Source organism: Dama dama, chromosome 26 (assembly GCF_033118175.1).
Source record: "Dama dama isolate Ldn47 chromosome 26, ASM3311817v1, whole genome shotgun sequence".
In the NCBI taxonomy this organism is placed as follows: Eukaryota; Metazoa; Chordata; class Mammalia; order Artiodactyla; family Cervidae; genus Dama; species Dama dama.
In genome coordinates, this window is record NC_083706.1 from 45,255,678 (window position 1) to 45,280,117 (window position 24,440).

The 24,440-nt window shown below is 41.4% G+C and overlaps 1 protein-coding gene across 2 annotated transcripts in view; it reads right to left on the reverse strand.

Annotated features, from left to right (window-relative positions):
- Nucleotides 1-24,440, reverse strand: part of CNKSR3 (CNKSR family member 3) — a 102,739-nt gene that overhangs the window by 11,326 nt on the left and 66,973 nt on the right. For both annotated transcript variants that reach the window (XM_061130180.1, XM_061130181.1), the window contains exons 3-9: nucleotides 20,263-20,465; nucleotides 19,703-19,790; nucleotides 13,686-13,727; nucleotides 10,442-10,561; nucleotides 8,803-8,862; nucleotides 3,821-3,889; nucleotides 3,407-3,553 (exon numbers count right to left, since the gene is read on the reverse strand). In XM_061130180.1, the coding sequence (XP_060986163.1) occupies nucleotides 3,407-3,553; nucleotides 3,821-3,889; nucleotides 8,803-8,862; nucleotides 10,442-10,561; nucleotides 13,686-13,727; nucleotides 19,703-19,790; nucleotides 20,263-20,465 (729 nt within the window). The remainder of the gene's footprint in view (nucleotides 1-3,406; nucleotides 3,554-3,820; nucleotides 3,890-8,802; nucleotides 8,863-10,441; nucleotides 10,562-13,685; nucleotides 13,728-19,702; nucleotides 19,791-20,262; nucleotides 20,466-24,440) is intronic.

Sequence of the window (24,440 nt, forward strand, 5' to 3'; positions counted from 1 at the left end):
CTAATGCTAGCCTATACTTAGAAATAATGTTCGCTTTCCTTCTGAACACATCCACCTGAATCTTCCTCTGTCATATCATCAAACTCAGTGATGCTCAGAAGACCTGTCATCTCTGCCTCCTAGATGGTTCTTTTCTGACTGTCTGATTTCTGTTACTGGTATCACCACCCAAGGTCATTGCCACATTTCACATCTGCTGCTCGCTTTCCCTGCCTGCCTACGCCTAACCCAAAGACTTTTCTAAAGGTCACTATGAAGTAATTAGAACTGAGATTTAGAAATACTAACTACTTGTCTGAGGTCCCACAGCTTAGATGAGGCAGAGATGGGATTTGAGTGCAAGGAGCTCAGTTCTGGAGTCCCTTCCTCTGCTTTTTGAGTCCTCTTGATGCTTCTTCCAAAAGATCTCCTGAGTTAGTCTTTCACAGAATCGCCCTTGTCCCAGCCTCACTCAGAACCCAGGTGGCTCAGTGGTAAAGAGCCTCCTGTCAATGCAGGAGATGAAGATTTGATTCCTGGGTCAGGAAGAAACCTGGAGAAGGAAATTGCAGCCCACTCCAGTATTCTTGCTTGGGAAATCCAAGGACAGAGGAGCCTGGTGGGCTACAGTCCATGGGGGTCGCAAAAGAGTCAGACATGACTTAGCCACTAAAAAACAAAAACAACAAAAGACATATAACACCTCCCACCTGCTGTTTCAAGTTTAGATAGTGGCATGGGCTAAACTGGGTCCCCTGAATCCCCAGTAGCTCAGAATGTGACTGTACTTGCAGTCTTTAAAGATATGCTTAATTTAAAATAAGGTCACATGAGTGGGCCCTAATCCAGTCTGACTGGTATCCCTGTAAGAAGTGATTAGGACACAGACATACAGAGCAAGCTCCAATACTCTGGCCACTTAATGTGAAGAGCCAACTCACTGGAAATGACCCTGATGCTGGGAAAGACTAAGGGCAGGAGGAGAAGGGGCAACAGAAGATGAGATGGTTAGATGGCATCATTGACTCAATGGACATGAGTTGGAGCAAATTCTGGGAGGCAGTAAAGGACAGGGAAGCCTGGAGTGCTGCAGTCCATGGGGTCACAAAGAGTCAGGCATGACTTAGCGACTAAACAATAACATACAGAACAAAGACCACGTGAAGACACAAGGAGATGGCCATCTGCAAGCCAAGGAAAGAGACATCAGAAGAAGCCAACCTTGCCCTCAGGCTGCCAGCACCCAGACTTCTGAAGGAATACACTTTCATTTCAGTGACCCAGTCGCAGGTACTTTGTTATGGCGGCCCTAGCAAACCAACCCAGACATTAGTGTAAAAACCAACTGTCAACCTGTTGACTATTACCTGCGGGATGAGGTCCCTGTTCCTTAGCCTATAACTCTATACCCACCTGTCCAGCCCAGCCCATGGGTCCAGCTTCCTCTCCCACCCTCTGCCCGAGAGTCTAGTCTACTTAATTGTGCAGGAGAGCTGTGATGTTCACCCAGAGCCCCTCTGGTCAGCCAGTAAACTCAGCTGCTGCGATTATTTGTTGCTAAAAGCTCACGGTCACCCCCTGCTCCATAGAATTGCCCTCAGCCGACAGCAGACACCCCTGAATACAGCTGTCAGAGCCTGTGATGTGTGGTTACACCTGGATAACAGCCCAAGACTAGACCCTACCTGAGACAGCATCTTGCGGGCTTCCCCTCCTTCGTCTGCCTCCCTCCCTCCCTGACAAGTTTCACGGGAAGCACGTGCCCTAAATCATTTCACAAGAACGTCTGCCACACTCTCTGCCTCCAGGAAACCCTATCTGGACACCACCTGCCCTGACAGCAATGCATCCTTCCTTGGTGGCCATGTGAACAGCGTTCATCTACTCCACCAAGAGCCTCCCATCTGCCTACGAAATCCCACCGAGTTTCCCAGGCTCCCACCTCCTCGGGAAAAGGCGCTTTTGCTCACCTGTCCATGCCCACCACCCCTTCCTCAGAACCCAACATTCACCCCCCTGCACCAAGGAGCTGGCAGAGCTGGCTGGCGGGAAGCCCTCCATCAACTATCAGTGATAAAGTAAGACCTCTTCTGTGTTAAGTAACACATTCTGAGAATTCCAGAAGTATTGAAAGATGGTGCCCTGTACACTGAGTCATGCAGACAGAACAACAGGGAAGGCTGGCGTGCTGCAGTCCATGGGGTCGCAAAGAGTCGGACACGACTGAGCAACTGAACTGAACTGAACCAAAGCAAACAGAAGCTGCCGGAGTGCAATTGATACATTCCCTTTTTATTTAAGTGGCTTTAATTATGTGCCCCTCCTGGCTCCACTCTCCACATCCTGTTCTTTATTTTTATGTGTCCCCCGCCCCCCTAAGGTACACACATAGACAGATTTCCAGCGCCCTGTGCATCACGAAACATCCATTGATAGCGTGAGATACTGCCGTTCTTTCCATTTGAAGATGGACAGTAAAATCACAGAGAGTTACACATAAGTGACAATCTCAATCTTATAAAAGAGTTTTAAAGTGTGCTGATTTTCTTTCATGGTTTAGAAATTAAACACAAAGAACCGATGATATAAGGAGAGGGTTGGTGGGGTGCATATCTACCCAAGTGTAAGCAGTAAGGAGTGCGTTGTCTGTAGAGAATTCAAATAATAAAACTAAAAGCCAGTCCACTTTTTATTATCATCCAAGACTGCTAAATCTAAACAAAGGCGTGACAGAGCTCCCTGACCGGTGGGTTGGTCTCACAGCCCCTACCCCTGCCTTGATAAACCACTGTAGAGGACTCTACCCCAGGTGGTCTCTCTCAGATCCATGTTCAAACTGGATTCCTTTATGGGAGTGTGTGTTTGAAACAAGAGAGAAGGGCCAGAAGGAAGTGTCTGCAGTGATAACAGACACTCGCCCCAAGTGGCCACCCAGCACCTGAAATGTGGCCGGTGAGGCAGAGGAACTGAAGCTTTCATTTTAATTATTGAAACAGTCACAGGTGGCTAGTGGCTGCCATATTAGCACAAATCCAGCAAGTCTGTTCTCACATAAGTAGGATTATTGGATGGGCTTCCCAGGTGGCACAGTGGTAAGGAATCTACCTGCCAACCCAGGAGACGAGGGTTTGGTCCCTGGGTCGAGAAGACCCCCTGGAGGAGAAAATGGCAACCTGCTCCCGTATTCCTGTCTGGGAAATCCCATGGACAGAGAAGACTGGCAGGTCACAGTCTATGGAGTCGCAAAGAGTCGGACACGGCTGAGCACTTGTACGTATGGGATTATAGAATAATTATCCATACATAGATAATCCATACACTCCCGAAACCAATCAAACTGTAATCTTTTTTTTTTTTTAGACAACTCAGATATTATACATTGTTCCTGCACCAATGTCAAAGGAAGGCTTACAACCAATAACAGTACCTGCACCAGGGGCGGCTTCCACCGTAGGTTTTTCAGGGGGGCAGGAGTGAAGTTGAAGGAACTCGTGGGGCGCTTCTTAAGCAGTAACACAACTCCTGTAGGATTCTCTCTCAACTTTCTCACCAGATTTTTTAGCTGCCATCCCACCTTCAAAGAAAGACAATGAGGAGAGGGGGCTTACTCATGAATAATGAAAACTCAAGCCTATTTGAGTTCAAGGAATTCAAATTTCCTTGAATTCATCTCAAGGAAATCAGCTATGAGCAAACAGGCAGATACAAATCTGTTCGTTCTAGCACTGCTTAAAATTATGGAAAACTGGATATAAAATGCAAATTTTTTAAATGCAAGCAAAATGAATTAAAAGTTCTAGAAGGGGAAGAAGAAATCTGAAGCTTCAGTGAACAAACTCACCACAGTTTGCTGATTAACCTGAATGACTTCATCACCAGCATGAATCTTCTGAGATCTGTCTGCAGGAGACTGTTAGAAACAAACAGAGAGAGACCTGTCTTATTTTTTAAGCCTCCTGTTTCTTTCTGCTTCTATTTCATCTCCCTTCTTCTACACAAAATAAGCAATGGGAATACAATTTTCTCAAGAACGGTTACACAATGTGCTTGAGTTTCCTGAAACTACACAGCCTGTAGAACTTGGCATGTGAATATTCGTGTTATCTCCAGTGGTTTGTTACAAGATAATCTGTCAGTAGGAACAGCCAAGGTCATCTAACCTACCGTGAAGAGTGGCACACGCTGTCCACGTAACAGGCTGATCAAAGCCATTGGTTCATCTAAGAGCTACCTTCCCTATATCCCTGTCAAAGTTAATCTTGTAAAAGCGGACCAACTGCTTAACATGTAAAGCTGGTCCCTGTAACTCTGTCATACAATTGTTTGTTACGTGATGATTAAAACTAAATCTTTCTTTTACTCAAACTTGTTTTACATGTTATCAACACACTGTTAAAATAGAAAGATAGTGAAAACAGAAGATATTTAGAGAAAATTTAAATTTTTTTTGTCTTCAGGTTGAATTCTAAATGGATGTGTTTTCACAGTATCAAAACAAAGTCCAGACTTGGCTTGTTTCAAATAATAGTTTGCTACAAATTTGCAAATATCTGTATATATATATATATACATCCACATATGTGTGTATAGGCAGATAAATAAATGTAATCTATTCGTCAAATATTTTCTCATAGTTTCTTGTTCATTTAATCAAACTGTAACTCAGTGTTTAAGATATTTCATACGATTTTAAAATATGTTTAAAAAATTCTGCCAACAAACTTTACAGATATCATTAGGCTTATTTTATGGAGTTTTGAGGAAATTGACATTCAGTGGTAAATAACTCAGTTATGGACACAGAGTAAGTGAAAGATGCAGAATATAACTTTATGCTTATTAGGTGGTTTTTAACATGAAAGTAATACCTTCAAACTTTTCCCCTGATAAATTGTACCTATATGTTGAAGTATTATTTCATCTTAAAGGGATCCTGTGCCATAATTTCTTCTCAACTTTTTTTCTCTCATTAATACATTTTACAGACTAAACATTTTGACAAAGAATTTGAAAAGTATTTTAGGATAAGTGTAATGTCTAATCCTACCTAGAAGTATAGGTTTATTATTATTATTTAATTGCAAAAACAATAAATTCATGGAATAAAATAAAACAAAACAGAATTATATTAAAAAAAGATACTTCATATGATCAAAAGAGAAGGAAAGGATGAAACTTTGATTTCAAATTATAATGAACTGTTATCTAAGCCAGAATGTTTTATTTTGTGACTTATATAACTGAAATCTTCAAGCAATTTACAACCATCCTTTAAAAATAACACCTCTGAACACAGCAATGGGGGGAGCAACTAAACTCAAGACACCCTAGCTGAACTTTCTCACTCAGCTGTTGCGATAGGCTCAACAAGAAATGAGCAAGGAAAATTAAAAAATGAAAGATTAGCATTAAACTGTAGAGACAGTTTCTTGGATTCACCTGGGCCAACACAAGGCACAGGTAACTATGCCAGCTACTTTTGCAAACATTTAACTTGCCACCGTAACTACCAGCTGTGCTTCACCTGAGAGACCAGCACCGTGGGTACCACAGGGAGATGGTCTGTCTCCAATCCGCTGCTCCTGAGGCACTTCTTAAACAAACAAATGTGTCAATGCTCCTTTCTTGCCCCTGGTGTCAGATGCTGAACCCATGGTTACAGGTCAACTTTGGCAAGTCTGATCATAATCAGTCCAGTCCCAGTTAATCTTCCTGGGCTGGGGATTCAGCTAAGGTAAGCTTCACTTTCTAAAAGATAGCCTTGAAGCCAGTAAGTCCCTGTTTACAGATAAGCAATCTTAAAAAAAAACAACAAACAACAAAAAAAAACAAGCCCCAGTGTCCTGAACTGACTTCCATTCCTAAGGATCTTCACATATTCATTTCTCCAATGTCCTACCAAGTGATTAAGCATTGTGCTTGGCAGAACACTGGTAAGGAGAGAGCCTGATATCAACATTCTCCCTAGGGCAGTCGCTCTTGATGACCTTAACCATGTGCCGGACTCCTGAAAAATGATGCTTGATCTGGCTTACTGCAGAACAGTGATGCCCTGAAGAAGAATGCATCCATTCTTCAGAGGCTCATCTACTTCCCAACTCATGTCAGGGATGGAGAAGAGGAATAGGGCTAAGATCCCATCAAGACTTCTGTCAAGGTCTTGAGCAACATCAAAAAAAGGAGATAGAGAATCACTAGATCCTGTTTGTCTGATCTTGGAATGATCCTGACTCCTCAGGTAACCTCAAAAAAAAAAAGGACTAAAGGCCTGAGATGACCTGCTGGCATTGCATCAGCCAGAGTCCAAGACAGAGGAGTGTAGAGACAATTCACATGAGAAAGAAGTTGGTGAATTCTGTCCACTCTCACCCTCCAACACTAGGCTTTTATAAAAACATTCTGACTGTAAAGTCATAGCAACCTCCAGTGACAGACAGAAAGCTGTCCTGGAGCTGGCATTTTCTACTGGCATTTAACATTTAAGTGTAAAACATCCAGCACTGCTTATAAAATATTCAGATCAAGTCCTTGAGAAGTGGGCTCTTACCTAACTCCTCACTGTCATCGACAAGAATTACACAGTATGTAGCATATTCCAGACAATGAACATAGGTGACTGCAAGAATGAGGGACATTTTCTAGCAGATTACCAGATGGAGTAAGATCAGTTTCCCCTTCTTTGATCTCGAACAAGAAGGAAACCATCTCTTTCAAGGATGACTTAGGTACCATCTTGTTTGGAAGCACTAGGATCGACCACATCCAGGTAAAGAGTCTGGTAGAAATTCTATAGAATATATCAGTTGACATTTGATTTGATTCAAAGGCAGTTTTCTTTAGCTCTCCATCCTTAATAGTGATAGTGTGTGGGGGGAAGCAGGCCAGGGATGAGGTAGACAGTGAAAGGAAGTAATATTACAGTGTTCTGTATGTTTATCCAAGATTGAAATTTGTTTGAAGCCCTGATTGAGTCTGGAACTGCACAGGTCTGGGTTGTTAATGCAACCACCAAATTACTAGATGCAAAACTTCAACTGTTTAAAAGCTAAAATAGGACTTTCCTGGTGGTGCAATGAATATAAATCTGCCTGCCAATACAAGGGACATGGGTTCGATTCCTGGTCCGGGAAGATTCCACAACTAAGCCCGAGTGTTGCAACTACTGAAGCCCACACGCCTAGAGCCCTGCTCTACAACAAGAGAAGCCACCGAATTGAGAAGCTGGAGCAGCCAGCAAAGAGTAGCCCCGCTCACCACGACTAGAGAAAGCCCGTGCAAATCAACAAAGACCCAGGCCAAAAATAAAATAAATAAAATATAAAAACTGAAATGACATTCACCATCCCTCTGAATCTATCCAACTTCAGAACAATGTACTGAGTGGTACATGAGTATGTTCAGCTAAATACACAAAGTCTCTGACAATGATAAGGGAGGAACATTTATTGTGATTTTTTTTTTTTTTTGCACCACCCCCAGCCTAAAAGGAGAGGATCCTGTGCCATTCTGCCATGGTATAAAAATTCCCAGTGGTCTGAGTGCTCTCACTGTAGCCCAAGAAACAATGCTTAGAGACACTACCAGCTTCTACTCATTTGTCTGCCAGAACTACACAACATATTTGTAATTCACTGAATGCCTTAGGTGGTGTCATTTTCTTTCTTATTATAACAATCAAATGTGTCACAAACCCTCATCAAAGATCATGCCATTTTATTTTATCAACAGACCCAGCAGCTGAAGCTCAAACTTTGACACATTTTTCCACCAGATCAGAAAAGTAGTTCCCTGGTGGCTCAGTGGTAGAGAATCCCCTGCCAGTGCAGGAGACCCAGGTTCGATCCCTGGGTCAGGAAGATCCCCTGCAGAAGGAAATGGCAACCCACTCCGATATTCTTGCCTGGAGAATGCCATGGACGGAGGAGCCTGGGGGGCTACAGCCCACGGGGTCACAAAGAGTCCGACATGACTCTGGGACTAAAACAACAATGATGAAGAAAAGTAGTCACCAAGTTTCTTGTGTCTTGAATTTCATCCTCTTGTCTTATTTGATTAAATAGCAATTAATTACATAGACACATGCTACTTTTACACAGATGCAGAGAAGTTTTTCAGACATTTCAAGCTCTGTATCAATGTCATTCAAAAGCTAGCCGTATTGTAGGTTGCATAAAGAAAGCATTCAATTAGCTCTACTTTTCACAAATTCAACATGTTTGAGGGACTAAGGAAAAATCTTTTATGTGGCAGAATTTTCTAAAGGATGATAACAGAGTACAAGTTCCTCACAACAGAAATGGCCCTGCTTTTTCTATTCAAATGATTAAGGGGGAAAAAACTAAATTTCAGTATCATGCAAATATTATGAAATACAGCTCTATAAAAAGAAACATTGTCATGCAAAAACCCGAAAATAGTTGCTCTGGTGACACATATAAATTTCACTTTTTAAAAAAACACTATATTTAACACATATGGTCACCAAGTCCAGCTCTTATAAGAGTGATTCTCGACAACAAAGAGATCATTGCTTTTGTATTTATGAGTTAACACTTTCAAGAGTGCAAAAAAAATAAAAATAAACACAAGATAGCAAAAGCTGGGCAAGGTGTGTGAACGAGAGCAATAAAGGACAATCTAAATAATACATTGATGACAGCTGGTTATGAGCAGCACACTAACAACAGAAATAAACAAAACAGGCGTCCGCACTCCCTTACAGATAACAGAACAACATACACATATTTAAATGGAAAGAACAGGGACACTGTCAAATCTGTTTGCAGGCACAATAGCTTTTACATTAAATGGATATGCACTTACATTTTCTGTGGTTCCAGTAATCACGTGCAATCCATCATAGGTCGATTTGATGTACATACCCTAGAGTGAGTCACAAACATATTAACTCATTACTCCAGCGTTCAGAAACAGAGCCACAAGTGAGACTTAGACGTAACAAAAGATTAAAGGCAGTCATTTCAGAACACCCCTCATTCTTCAGCCTCCCGAAACACTGTAAAACAAGATCCAAAGAGCGGTGAAGGGGAACTAAACAAATACTAGTGAAAGAAATCAGAAACGAGATCTCTTTGATATTAAAATGTGTGTACCAGGCACACAGAATTTTGCCCTGAGTCTGAGGACTCAGAAGGAATGTTCTCAGATCTGCTGAATGAATGAGGCAGTTCAAACAAGGCCGGTCCTCTCCCGACCATCTCTCTCTGTAGTGACATAATATATTCACTTAATTTGGTCTCAGCAGTCACTGCACGGTGACTTATTCAAGCCACAAACAACCAAACCAGGATGTAAGAGCAGAGACTGCTCAGTAACACAATATAAGAAATAAATTAGAAACAGGCATTCCTGCATTTTAAGGGAGGCATAAATATTAATACACTCCATCCTCAAATGCCCAGTGGGCAAACTCAGAGGTGAATGCATAGCCTGGAAGAAACCATCTCTGCAGTTTGAGGCACTATGTATTATTTTTAAAAATGTTTATTAAACTTTTATAAGATGGGGAAAGAATAAAAGGTAGAGAGAGCAAAGAGCAGTTGCTCACCCTGGTACCAAGGCTATAATAACACAAAACCTCCTCAGAAGTCACTTTGACCGTGAACTTGCCTCGCTCAGCAATCTACAAGCCTCTGGGGATGAGTATCTCATCCAGCACTAACCTTCAGGTTTCTGCCCTGCCTCTCGGCTCCTGTCACTTTCATATCAGAGTTATCAGCTTCTCCCCCTACATGGTATTCCTCCTCACAGACCTTTGCTTGGATAGCGTCACCATTTGGAACGGCAACTCCATTTCTGCCCACTCGGGCACTTCTCCACTTCAATATGTGAAAAAGCCCACCCCCAGGAAGCCTTCCGCGTTTACGTCCATATAAGCCATCATTTACTTTGAAGTGGAGCAGTCTCGGTCTGTACATTTCTCCTTACCAAGAATGTGGACCGAGGTGCTGATCTAGGTTATCGACCTGTAGGTATTCTCAGGGCCTGTTATTCCAGAGCTCATACATTACTTCTAAAACATTTCTGAACCTTTTTAAAAGAATCATTTCTTTCAACCTGTCTCTTCTCACATAAAGCCTAAGTGCTAATAGAGACTTCACAGCAGATGTTGTTTCCTACCCAGAGACCATCTTTCCTTTGTGGAAATGTGCTCTATCTCCTTGTTTTGCTAAGACCTAAAAATAAAACTGTTAAGACAATTCCTCAAGATACGAGTTTACAGGTTTAAAACTGTATTTATTTTTATACTTTGAAGAGGCTTTGATATAAAACGTATCAACAGTTCAAGACGGCAAATTCTTAACTACATAATGGAAATCAGTCTAATTCTACTATTCAGAAGTCTAGTGAAAGCAATATGGAATTATTGTTTTGAAAAAAACACAGCAACTTTAATAAATGATGCTGTCCGAAAATAAACAAATGCTGTTAGAAGTCTTACCAAACCTTCCCCAGGTTTAATGTTTGGTAGGTGAACTTCTTCCAGACACGCACACTGGCTCATTACAGGATCTGTGGTAGATCGGATGGTCTTGTCGCAGATGCCATTTAAAACCTTGACCTAGAGTTGGAGAAGGTCAATCATTAACCAAGTTTATCTCCGGCTGAATCTTTTTTTAAAAATGCACTTCACCGATCATCTTTACTGTGACAATACCACCCCATGAACACGTGGCATGTGGCTTCCATATTTGCAATGTGTAGAACAGTGCCATTATTCCAGCTTTGCTTAAAAAGTGCAGCTTTTAGAGTAACTTATTTACAACTGCTGAAGTTGGGCAGCTCCAGAAGGCTGGGCGGAAACCCCCTTTCAGGAGCTAAAGAGAACCACGTATTCCCAGCCATCTCTGTGGTTTTTTAAGAATGGCTCACATTCTCTGCATACCAAATACCAACAATGTAAAAATAAATTATTTTGTCCTGCACCTTTTTTTAAAAAATGCGTTTCATATTTTAAAATAGTTTTATGGACTTCCCTGGCGGTCCACTGGTTAAGACTCTGCGCTTCCAATGCAGGGGGTGTGGGTTTGATCCCTGGTCAGGAACTAAGATCCCACATGTCACCGGAGTGTTACAGCCAAAACATTAAGTAAGTAAATAAACAAAATTAAGGCCGCTTTCATTTTAGAGAAAAAATAAGCAGAAATTACAGAGTTCCATCTACTTTCTTTTTCATCTCAACAGTTTCTAACACAGCTATATTATTATAATGGTTAATAATAAGACACAATTAACATCTTGCATTAATATGGTACATTTGTTACAACTGATCAACCAATAGTGACACATTATTGTCAACTAAGTTCCATAGTTTACATTGGAATTCACTCTCTATGGTGTACGGTTCTACAGGTTTTGACAACTGCACAATGTCATATATTCACCATCACAGTGTCACTACCCTAAAAATTCCCTCAGTTCCACCCACCTGTCTGTCCCTCCTCCCGCACTATGAACCCCTAGCGATCACTGACCTTTTTATTTTCTCCATAGTTTTGCTTTTTCCAAAATCTCACATGATTAGAATCATACAGTATATAGATTTTGGATTTTCAGATTGGCTTCTTTCACTTGGTCATATGCATTTAAGGGCCCTCCATATCTTTTCATGGCTTGATCGCGCCTTTCTTTTTATTGCTGGATAATATTCCATTGTCTGGATGTACCAGGTTTATCCAGTCATATACTGAAGGACACCTTGGCTACTTCCTAGTTTTGGCAGTTATGATTAAAGTGGCTATGATATTTCATGCAGCTTTTGGTGAATCTAAGTTTCTTTCATTTGGGCAAACACCTAGGTGGATAACTGCTGGTTTGCAGGGTAAGAGTACATTTAGTTTTGTAAGGAAAAAAACTGCCACAATGCTTTCCAGTGTGGCTGCACCATTTTGCACTCCCACCAGCAATGAAGGAGAGTTCCTACTGCTCTAAATTTGGTGTCATCACGTGTTAGATTTGAGTTATCCTATTAAGTGTATGGTGGTACCTCATTGTCATTTTAATTTGAAATGCCTTAATGAAATATGATGCTGAATATCTTCTCATATACTTACCTGCCAACTGTATATCTTTTATCAGAAGGTGTTTGCTTGGATCTTTCACCTGCTTTTTTAATTAGGTTGTTTGTTTTCTTATTACTGAGCTTTAAGAGTTCTTTGTGCATTTGGAATATAAGTTCTTTATCTGATGTGTGTTCTGAGAACAACTTCTCCCAGTCTGTGCCTTGTCTTTTCATTCCCTTAACAGTGCATTGATGGAGCAGAGATATTAATTTTAATGCAATCTACCTTACCCGTTTTCCTCTCATGGATCACACGTTTTTATTTTTTCACTCCTGAGCTTCCCAACAGACTCACACATCCAGATGTGCTCTCTAGCTGGGATTGACCCCATCTTTCATTAGTAAAAAGAGTCAACAAGTTGATCTATCCCCAACCCAAGGCATTCTTTTTTTTTTCAAGCAGACTATTCTAATCTTCTTATTTGTTTTTATTTATTGATATTTTGGTTGTGCTGGGTCTTTGTTGCTGCATGAGCTGGACCTTTCTCTAGTTGCAGTGAGAGGGGGCTGGCTCTCTAGTTGCATTGCGAAGGCTTGTAATTGTAGTGATTTCTCTTGTTGCAGAGCATGGGCTCTGGGGAATGTGGGCTTCAGTACTTGCAGCACATGGGCTCAGCAGTGTGGTCCGTGGGCTTACTTGCTCCGTGGCATGTGGGGTCTTCTTAGATAAGTGAGAGACCCCAAGTACCCTGTGTTGGCAGGCGGATTCTCATCCACTGCGCCACCCGGGAAGCCCATGGATCACACATCTCACATCATATCTAAAAACTCATCGTCAAACCCAAGGTCAGCAAGATTTTCTCCTATTATTTCTAGGCATTTTATAGTTTTCCATTTTACATTTAGGTCTGTCTTCAGTGATGACTCACATTCTCTGAACACCAAACACTGACCAGATAAAATAAATATAGAGACATGAGGATCCCTATTAAGTGGTCTCCATGCAGAAATCATAGTGGCTACGTGTGGTTATTTCTCCCAATCAGATTCATCTAACCTTTCAAAATTAAACAACCAAAGAAATCAGGAAATTCTAAAGAGTGATTTTTTTTCTTCTAAGGGGGAAGAATCCAAGAAGTGACACTTTTTGCATGCCTCCAATGTGTTTAACCTCCCTATTTATGGAAAATATATTTATAGCGGTTTCATTGCTAAATTCCTCAACATCAGTAGGAGGAAGGCCTTATCAAAAGAGCACAGGCTGGCTTATGTCAAAAGGAGGAAGTGATGATGAATAGTTACAAAATGCTCTTTAAACAGTCACAGTACATCCCCCTTCCATCATAAGATTTTTGCCAAGATTTTTTTAATTAAAAAAAAAGTGAAATTTTTGCTCATCAGTTTAACCCTGAGAACTGAGAGTTAGCTATCTAAATATAATTATACCTTGAAAAAGCATTGGGGGAGCAAAGCAGAGACCCCAATATACCCAGTTTAGTTGGTCTTGCTGTTAAATAACTTGTATTCTTGCCTTTCTACCTAAATTAATAGACTCATATCCCAAACGTCAGTATTTCAAAGCAAATCTTGAAATACCTAGCCACAATACATTTACTTTAATTCATGTGATTCCCACTGTTTTGAGAAAAGGAATTTTACAGTAACTTTTAAAAGGTATACTTACTACAGCCAAAACTTTATCCTCCATTTCCGCTACAAGGCAATCCTAAAGGAAGAAAGAAGAAAATTAAAACTATAAGAGACAAAAACTTTCAGATACAATTGGCTTAGCTTGCTAGCTATTTCCTGGGACCCAAGGAGGTCCCTGACACACACACCCTCCGACCCTGCAGCCTAGACTCCTGGACCACCTGGACGAGAAGGCTTCGAAAAGAGGGCAGAGCAAGAAAGGGGCTGACATTAGACTCCTCCTAAGACTCTACTGTCTCCAGATCCAGGAGGCTAATCATCCAAGGAACCCATCTGACCAATTATTTAATCAGAAAGCCTATAGAAATCACCTGAACTAAACTCTACCCACTGTCCAGACTGTACAGAGAGGAGGAAGCCAGAAGTCAGAGTCCAAGAAAGTTGCTAATGGTTCTCAAACGTGACCCCAGGCTGAGCTAGCACTGGGCCAACAAGCCAGGAGCCTTTAGTTCTGGGCCTGCCCATAAGAATAGCTTTCAAATAAGGGTTTGAGTAAACTTAGCCACAAAGTTTATTTTAAGCACCACTGAGATTAAATCAGATATTTCAGTCCTTAACGGATGAAAGGGGTTCAACAAAACGTTCATTAACACGCTGCCAAAAAAGTGGTCTTAAAGTATGCTATTGATGACATTAAATAATGGGCCGGAATGCAAAGCATTGTTTACTCAGCTTAAGAACAAAAGACTCAGAACCCTATGAACCCAGTTAGCTGATTACAGGACTCACCATTGTCCTGACTGAAAGCAGCCAAAGTGAAACTGACAATGTGAAACTCGCAGTTAACCTTCTAGAACAGGATCCAGAGCAGAAGAGTTCAAGCTACACGGCACTGTGCATGCCGAAGAAGAGGGAGACCAATGCGATTCCTGAGAGTTTATCTGGCACCACTGCCTGCCAGTGCAGAAGACACAAGAGACGGGGGTTCGATCCCTGGGTCTGGACGAGCCCCTGGAAAAGGAAATGGCAACCCACTCCAGTATTCTCGCCCCATGGACAGATAGCAACCCACTCCAGTATTCCTGCCTGAAGAATCCCATGGACAGAGGAGCCTGGCAGGTTACAGTCCATGGAGCTGCAAAGAGTCAGACACAACTGAAGCAGTTTAGCATACAGCATGCACTAAGTATAATCCCAAACTGGGGCACCCTAAGCAAAATTCAAAGTATTTCATGTACGGGAAGGATACTCATCAACTCTGTTGGAATGATAGGGATTTCTGCTTCAGTCGAAATGTCACTTTAGGTCATTTTTTTCTGCCACTGGGGATAGGGCTTAAAATGTATGGTGTTCTACCCTATGACTTTATAATCAGATTTTAGCGCTTTCTGAAAATTTTTTTTAATTTTATCTACTAGATAAAAATGTGGGAAATAATAGTCATTCTACTGCTCCCAAAATTTACACTGACTCTCAGGAAAAGAGCAGCCTGGTGAGAAAACACTTTAAAAAAGAAATTTAGGAGTACAATTTTGCACGTATGAGTCTGATGTAAATTCAAACTCCAGGAGCAACTTCTGTAAAATATGAGTGATGACAGCCCAAAAATGTGCTTTTCCTCCTCCATCTTGTGCATGAAACTAGACCATCAAATACTATGACGACCCCGCCCCTAATTCAAACCAGCTGAAGGACAGAAATATTAAGGAAATGTCAACTTGAGCAAAACAGAATATTCATAAGGTCTTGTTCTGGAAATAAAACTAATGGTTTGTGTCTATGATTTTTCCTTTTGTATGTGTGTGCGTGCGCAGTCGTGTCTGACTCTTTGTGACTCTAAGACTGTAGCCCACCAGGCTCCTCTGTCCATACGTTTCTCCAGGCAAGAACACTGGAGCGGGTAGCCATGCCCTCCTTGAGGGGATCTTCCCGACCTAGGGATCGAACCCGTAGGTCTCACATCTCCTGCGTTGGCAGGCGGGTTCTTTACCACTAGCACCACCTGGGTAGCCCAGCATTACAAATCCCCAAATAACAGGAGGACAGTCATGCTGATGAGGCAATCACCCACAGGCAGAGAGCTCCTCTCCATACACCGGAGCTCAGGCGTTAAGGTGCATGTGTGACTTCATGGTTCCTCATATTTGATTCTTTGATGGATCCAAGGAGCCACTAAGAAAGAAAACAGGCTCCTTGTGGTGATGGAGCCAAGGTGGGTGAGGGGTGCTCCTGCCTCCCTGAACCATCCAAGGCAGCGTGTGAAAGGGCACGCTTTTTACCTTCTGCCCTCGTGAACGTGGGTTCCCACACCCATTCCTACCGGGAGGAAGCAGCTGCAGGCCTGACTTCATGCCGTTTGGCATGAAAGCAACGGAATGGAAAAAAGAAGCGCTGGAACCAACTCAGGTCCTCGGGACTCCGGCAGTAGGGCTGAGGTCTGTCACATCCCTTGGTCACGTGGATGAGCCGAGCCCCAGTCAAGGACAGCATCCGCTCCCCTCCCTCCTTACTCTACCTTCTTACTGACTGAGGAGCCTTGGAAGATGGGTTTAACTTCTCCACACCTGAGCCTCCTCCTCTGCAAAGCCAGGAGGATAACAGCCATCTCAGAGAATTGTTGAGAATTAAATGTGATAAGACAGGTCAGGCAGGTAGTCCACAGCTGAGACCTAACCAATAAATGGCCCAATAAATGGTCCCCTGGCTCTCCCTTCTCTGAGGATGGTCCTCTCTCCTCCGTTTCCTGGGCTCTCTAGGACTTCCCTGGTGGCTCAGATGGTAACGTGATTGCCTACAATGGGGGAGACCCGGGTTCAATCCCTGGGTTGGGAAGATCGCCTGGAGAAGGAAATGGCAACCCACACCAGTATTCTTGCCTGGAAAATCCCATGTATGGAGGAGCCTGGTGGGCTACAGTCCATGAGGTCGCAGAGAGTCGGACACGATTGAGCAACTTCACTTTCTAAGGCTCACTTCCCCCCATTTCATTCTACGCTGGGACCCAGCATCTGCCACTGCCTTTTTGTCCCTCGTCAGCACCACACCAGTGTTCACGTCCTCGCAAAGAGGAGAGAATGAAGACAGAGGTCAGAAGGCCTTCCCACCACAGGAGGCTTCCCCTGAAATACAACCTGGAAACTGGATGGAAGATCTATCTGTGGACTCAGTTGGGGCGGCTGGGGACTCCAGCCCAAGCAGGCTTAAAAGAAGTGTGCAGTAGAACCGAATCACTTTGCTATGCACCTGAAACTAACATGACATGATAAATCAACTGCACTTCAATTAAAAAAAGAAAAGAGAAAAAAAAAAAAACTAATGAATACACACACACGAAAGAAGTGTGCCGTTTCCTTGCAGGGGAAAAAAAAACAACTCTCTATCCTTCCAGTCAGGAGAGACACCACACTGTCATCAGAGGGAAGGATGCAGAGAAAGTTACAAGAAAGAGGACAGGAAAGGGGCAGCATGTGGAACAGAGGAACAAGAAAAGGGACAAACAAACGCCTCTCTTCACAGACAGGAACACCAAAACAAAGACTCCAGGAGAACATGTTCCTTGTCACTAGAAATAATAGAGACCCAGCTTTCACTCTTTCAATTCCCCCAGGGGAAAAAAAAAGCAATAAATGTAAAAGGCAGGCTTCTTCCTAAAGAGTCAAAAGATTCTCTGCCAAGAAGTTCTGAGAAAAACTGCACGTCCCCCAGTTGTAAGAGGGTGTGAAATCCCTGGCAAGATGAGCCTTGTGGCTGCCATGACACCTCCCATGGAAGAAGACAGTCCACACGTCCTTCAACCATGCACGCAAATCCTAGCACTTGCCAAAGCACCTCTGTGCTCTAATCACTGCAGAAAACACATGTTCCTCACGAGCTAAACATGTTTTTTCAACCCAAGTTCATAAAATGACATTCCCATATATATTTTATACATTTCCAGTCTTAATCCATAACAATTGTTCAAGCTTAAATAAGCTAGAAAATACAAGAAATACTAACATATGTCTTAATTTTGTCTCCTTCTTAAGACAACAAGTTTGGTTCCAGAAAACTGGTACCAGCAAAGACTTTTATTTTTCCTACTATAGGATATTATTTCTTAAGTAGGTGCTTTTCATATATCTTCTTTAATCTTCATAACTTTTTTGAGGTAGGTTTACTAGGTTTTAAATATTTTCTATTTCTCTTCTAAATCCATTCTTACATGAATAAATGTGATCACATACATGCTTTTTTGTAAATGACAAAATGTTTTCTTTTCTTTAGCTTGACTCATACATTCTCGCCCCACTTTTCTCCCTGCCAAAGTAAACCCAACTTTTCCAAATTTCCCACTATATTTAGATATTTCTTTGTATATAGGTTTTCAGATGTATCTGTGTATTACAAATACACATATATTTTAAAATGTGTCTTCATATTACACTTTCTTCCTCCTTTTTTCTTATTCCACAATAAATTGTAGAAATTGAAGCAAATCATCTGGTAAGGTAATTGCTAGTATTCCCAATTAACAGCTGGGAAAATTGAGGCTCATAAGTTTTAAGTGAATTGTCCAAAGTCCCAGGGCTAATTAATGGTAGAGGTAGAATTTGAACCTGCAGCTGTCTATCTCTGAAGCATATGCTTAATGCTTAAAGCATATGCATATGCTTAATGGGAAAACAAAAAATAAACACAAACAAAAACAGTATCTCCAGTGTCCCTTAAGCCTGGGTTAAATTTTTCCTGATAAGAAGTAAATTCTCACCTGCTTATTTGTCAAAAGCATTATCTCATTCATTTCAACACACATTTAGAAAGCGCCAATAATCACGGACCAGGCGTCAGGCTGCCCCAGTAAACAAGGGCAAGTGCGATGAGCGGGCACCCTTCTGAATAGGATCTGTACCCCTGGGCACCCTCCACCAGAAATGCCAGGACGTGGTGGCTACATAATGAATGCAGCATGACTGGCATCAGACTTTTTGTCAAAATGACTTTATACACCATAAAGAGCTGAAACTCAGCATCTCTCTATTGCTCTGGGCACTTTCCTAAAAACGTGGCCTCAAAAGCATACAATGAAGTCACACATGCTTCAAGTTCAAGGGCCGCTCAGGACTGGACCTGAAACAACAGCCAAACTTCACTCTTCATGTTCCAGGAACAGACAGAAAGCACGTGGCTTTTCAGAACTGCATCTACTTTATGGCATGGTTAGAACTGAGGAAAGGATGTTCTTTACTCTGCCAAATCAGCAGTGGAAACAAACGTGCAATCTCAGAATATTTGAACCAAGTGGGACGTGAAAAAAGAACAAGCTCTTCCTTACATTTTCATGGCTTCAACTCAATTCAAAAATAATTTTACAAGCATCTGCTACGTGCCAGTTAATATCTTCCTGGCCTTCACTAAGATTTGAAAGCCTGGCCAATGAGTGGTGTATGAAACTGACGTGTCACTTCCAAACCAGAACATCTGTCAGTGTGAGAATCACCCAGGTTCTCTGTGCCTCTGCCTTGGGGAAAAACAACATGAGGTTCTGTCAGCCTACATCCTGCAGGGAGGAGAGCTGAAGCAGATCTCCCAGCTGACCCATCTACACGTAGGGAGTAAGTCGCTGAGGTTTGAAGGATGTTTGTTACTGCATCATCACTGAGCTCATCCTGACTGGCAAATCCAACCACCACAGGTCAAAATGAAAAGAAAATTAAGAAGCAGATACCATAGCATACTCGGAACAAAGATTATGGTGCCATGTTGTTACTCCAGAACTTCTATTTTTTAAAAAATTCAGTGCGGTAACATTTTAGAGAAAGCACAGGATTATTAGGTCAACTATTTTCAAACAAAAGAAGGCAATCTTTGATGTAAAGGCCACTGGTCATTTTTCACAGAAACTATCTGTATAACACATCTAATTTAAAGCCCTTCATCTCTCCCTAGCTCTTAAGGAGGGATGAGGCGGGGGAGAAGGAGAGAAAGACAGAGTGGTACTTCATACCTGAATGTAAATCTTTGAAGAAAAGGGAAAAGGAAAAAACTTTTAGAAAACAACAGTGATGCACTCACCTTCTGGACCGTAGTGGTCAGGTCCAAGCAAAGCTGAATAATTTTATTCTTCGTCACTGAGAAATCAGTGATCCCTGTAAATGGAGCCCTAGAAAGCAATAAAAATTCTCTTAAAAAAAAAAAAAGTGAAGAAGCTGAAGTCACCAGAATCCCACACAGTATATTAACAACCACAACACACAACAGGCCGGTTTAAATTGTTACGTAAGTTTCCTCTCAAGTAACACACAAAATAGGAATCTGAATGGAAAAGAGACAGAGAAGTTCTAGATTAAAAGACATCCAAAAATGAGCCAAGAGAATGAACATCCCTTCAAAAGTCAACTAATAGCCTTCATGTAACCAGATAATCAGTAATGTTCAACCTCAGTAAAACTCAAGATTTCTCTAAGCTGAGGTTAATCTGTTCCTGCTATTCACCTTCTCTAGAACTTCCAAAGGGACCCTAAAATGGACCACTGACCCCGAACTCCTGAACTATGCCAAGGGCAGTGGTTCATTTTCCTCAGGCAAAGTACAGAACTCCTTTCATACGACAGTAAAGCACACCCATCACTTACCTGTCTAGCCAAGCTAACAAGGCCTTGGCAGCACCTATGAGTTCCACTACAGAAGTCAGGAACTCATTGGGGGGCTTGTGGGAGGTGGTCCCATCGTAAGCTGGACTTTTCCTCCTGCTGCTTATGTAATTCTGTAAATTGTGGGAGGACGCTCGCAGTTTCAAAACCAAGTTCTTCATATTGTCAGTTTCAAGGCCATAATTCTGGAAAACAAAATCAAAGGGAAGAATTTAAAACAATCAACAATGTCCAAAATCTCCTAAAATAACTCAAAACCCACTGAGTCACTTGAATAACTCCTATGTCAGCCACAAAACCCTACATGATTTACCCACAGTATTGATCTCACCCACATGAGCCACACCAGCCTTCCTTCTGTTCCTTCCATAGCCTACTCTTGCCTCGGGGACTTTGTTCTTGATAGTTTCTCTTCCCAAAATGCTTCTCCCACAAATTTTGGCATAGATAGCTCTTTCTTATCACTTTCATCCTGTGTGTTCAGTTGCTTAGTCATATCCGACTCTTTGTAACCCCATGGACTGTAGCCTGCCACGCTCCTCTATCCATGGGATTCCCAGGCAAGAATACTGGAGTGGGTTGTCATTTCCTTCTCCAGGGACTCTTCCAGACCCAGGGATCAAACCTACATCTCCCAAGCATCTCCTGCACTGCAGGCAGATTCTTTATCACTGAGCCACCAGGGAAGGCCATTTACATCCTAATTAGCCCAAATATGCCCTCCTCTTCAAAGCTTCCAGGACCACCTAGAGCAGGTTCTCAATCTGGACCCTACTGACATTTAAAATCTAATAATTCTCTGTTTGGATGGACTAAGGTGGGATTCCTATAGCCGTAGAATGTTTAGCTGGCCTCTACTTGTTAAAATCAGTAGTATCCCTTCTCCAGTTGTGACAAACAAAAATGTCTTCAGACATGGCCAAGTTTTTTCTGAGGTCACTCTCTAGTCCATCACCTCTCCGTTGTCTCTGGACAACCTTGTTCACTGTCTTCCTCACTCGGATGCATGGTCCGCCAGAGCTCGGCTCTGCATACATCCCTCAGAATTGCACTTCCAGGACAGCAGACATTGAGTAGATGAATTTCCATCAAATGAAACTCACGCAGAAACAGAGCGGCACTGTCTAAACATCAGCTCACCTGAAAGGTCATTACTGTCCCGTGAGCTTCTAATCTCTGTTCCTTCTGAACAACGTTCAACTTACATGGGTGCTTTTAAAAAATTCATTTCATATGACAATATTGCCCTAGACTACTCCTTTACCTGCAAGGAGATCAAACCAGTTCATCCTAAAGGAAATCAACCCTGACTATTCATTGGAAGGACTGTCGCTGAAACTGAAGCTCCAATACTTTGGGCCACATGATGCAAAGAGCCGCCTCATTGGAATCTGATGCTGGGAAAGATGGAAGGCAAAAGGAGAAGGGGACTGCAGAGGATGAGATGGTTGGATGGCATCACTAACTCAATGTACATGAATCTGAGCAAACTCCTGGAGACAGTGGTGGACAGGAAAGTCTGGCATGCTGTAGTCCATGGAGTCGCAAAGTGTCAGATAAGACTTAGTGACTGAACAACTCCCTTCCAGATAAAGAACAAATCTCAAGAAACAACATGAAATTTGAGACCACTTTAGAGGGGAGGGATGAATTTCAGTATTCCATGTACATGTCCTAAATAGGTGTTTCATCACTTTAACAAAAATAAATAAATAAATATCTCTGGGGTATATTAAACTATGTCGATAGCATCCCAAAGCAAGAATGTGGTACCATGCAAAATTTGGTCATAATATATGGCCAATACTATTGAACATGTTATGCCAGAAACTGGGCTAAGTGCTTGGCAAACATTATCACAGGCAAACAGCTTATGAAGGTGGAAGTGGTATTACCTGTATTCTTCAGGTAAGCAGCCTGTGGCATAGGGACGTTAAATAAATGCTCCAAAGTTACACAGCTAATCCATGGAGGCGGTAGGATCTAACCAAGGCAATCTGCATCAAGGGTACAAGCTTTGGATCCCAAAGCTGTGTATCCCCCCTTCCATACCCCCTGTCCAAGAAAGGGCAAAGTGATGAGACAGAAAACAGAACGGATACTGGACAAGGAAAAAGAAGAGTGGCCAGTCATCCTGGATCCAGCCCAAACTTAACCCCTCTAAGTTCTATCCTGACCCACTCCATTCCCTCTGATGTGTTAGAAGCTTCCTTCACCAGCTGCAGCCATCCAGAACTACACCCTTCTGGAAGGCCAGCAGACTTTCTTTGGATCTAATTGCTGCTTTTCGTCCCCACTGCATTTAGCCTGTCCCTTGGTCCCTCCTCTGTTACAGCCTTCATTTCTTTTTTTTTTCCTTTTTTAAATTATGAAAGTATGACAACATTTATAGGAGACTTGGAAAATACAGAATAAAGTTACATATAGTTTCTGTATATATTATGATTATTTTTTTAAGTAGTAAATTAAGATCTTTAGTTGGAGTTTCATTTCAAACTCTCAAAAATTAATAGAACGAATATACAGAAAAGTAGAAGGATATAGTAAACCTAAAAAGCACCATGAACCAATTCAACATAATTAAGATTTACACAATTTTCACACAACAGTAGGATACAAATTCTACTCTAGTTCCCATAGACTATAAACTAGGAGACAGACACTGGAACATATCCAGGGACAAAAAACAAAGTACAAAAATTTCATGGCCCAAAGGTATTAAAATTATACAGTCTTTTTCTCTTACAGCCCCCATTTCTAATGTCTCAGGGAGGGGTGAGTAATGTCCCCAAGTCAAGATACATAAAGTATAAATATACCAGGGAGTCTGTGAGAACTTTTTCTTTTGGCAAGATGAACAATGGTAAATAGTAACAATAGCAACAAAAGACAATACCCTGAATGAAAACATTTCTAACTTTAATTAGATTTTATGTGAAGTTTAAATTTATGTGGCATCTTACTTCTTAACAAAATTTTTAAAAAAATTTTAATTTAGAGGGAATTCTATGGTGGTACAGTAATTAGGACTCCATGCTCGGTATAGTGGGAGCATGGGCTCAATCCCTGGTCAGGGAGCTAAGATAAGATTCTGCATGCCATATAGTGCAGCAAAAAAAAAAAAAAAAGAATTTAGATAGAAAAAAATTAAGAACAAATATAAAGACAAAAACTCTCCAGCTGCATTAAATGAAAACTCTTTGCAAGTGTTTACAAAAATCTAAATTTCATAACGAAAATGAGTCTTCTGTATCAACAGGAACGTTCCATCTAAACCTTACATGCATCCACTCTTCTTTTTTCACTGTCATTTTCTGGAAACCAAAACATGGCACTGTTCTTCAATAAAGAAGACAGAAATAAAAAGATGGATTTTCACCATGGCTTTTTAAATTCAGAGAATCAAAGACTCACAACTGAATGGATAAATAGCCACCTGATACAGCCTATTTGAAGGACTTGTGACTATGATTAAAGGGAACTGTCCCTTCATTCAGTTAATTACTCAGCCTGCCAACTTATGGCAGGAGCTCTGAACTAAGATCGGGAAGCTCGGCTTTCTATAGCCAGTGTCACCATGAATTACTTGGAACTTTTATTACTGTACACAGCATTTATTTCTTGAATTCAAAGAGGATTCAATGCACTTTAGTGTTACAGGAAATTTTAAACCTCAATCTCCTATAAACCAACCACTTTTAATATTAAAATAAAGGAGGAATGTGGCTTGTGAACTGGTTCATTTCCACTGAGATGAAAATCTTTTTTCATTTCCCACAAATCATGGGACTAGAAGGATGAACAGATGTAGCTATAACAGATTATAATTCTATTTTTAAGGTACTTTAGAGATTTTAATGGGCTTTATTAAGATATACTTTATGATCCATAATATTTACTAATCTTAAATGCACCACACAGTCCCTTTTAACAAATGTATGTTGTCACATAAGCACCATCACAATGACAATTATAGAACACTTGCATCACCCCCAAACATCCTTCATACCACTTCACAGTCATTTTCCCTAAGTGCTCGTCCCCAACAACTTCTGATATTCTTTCTGTCACTATAGTTTTGCTTTTTCTACATAGATTATGATTTTAAAAAGCAGTAAAGAAGGAACAAAGGAAGAAAGGAAAATTCTTTCCCCTTCCAC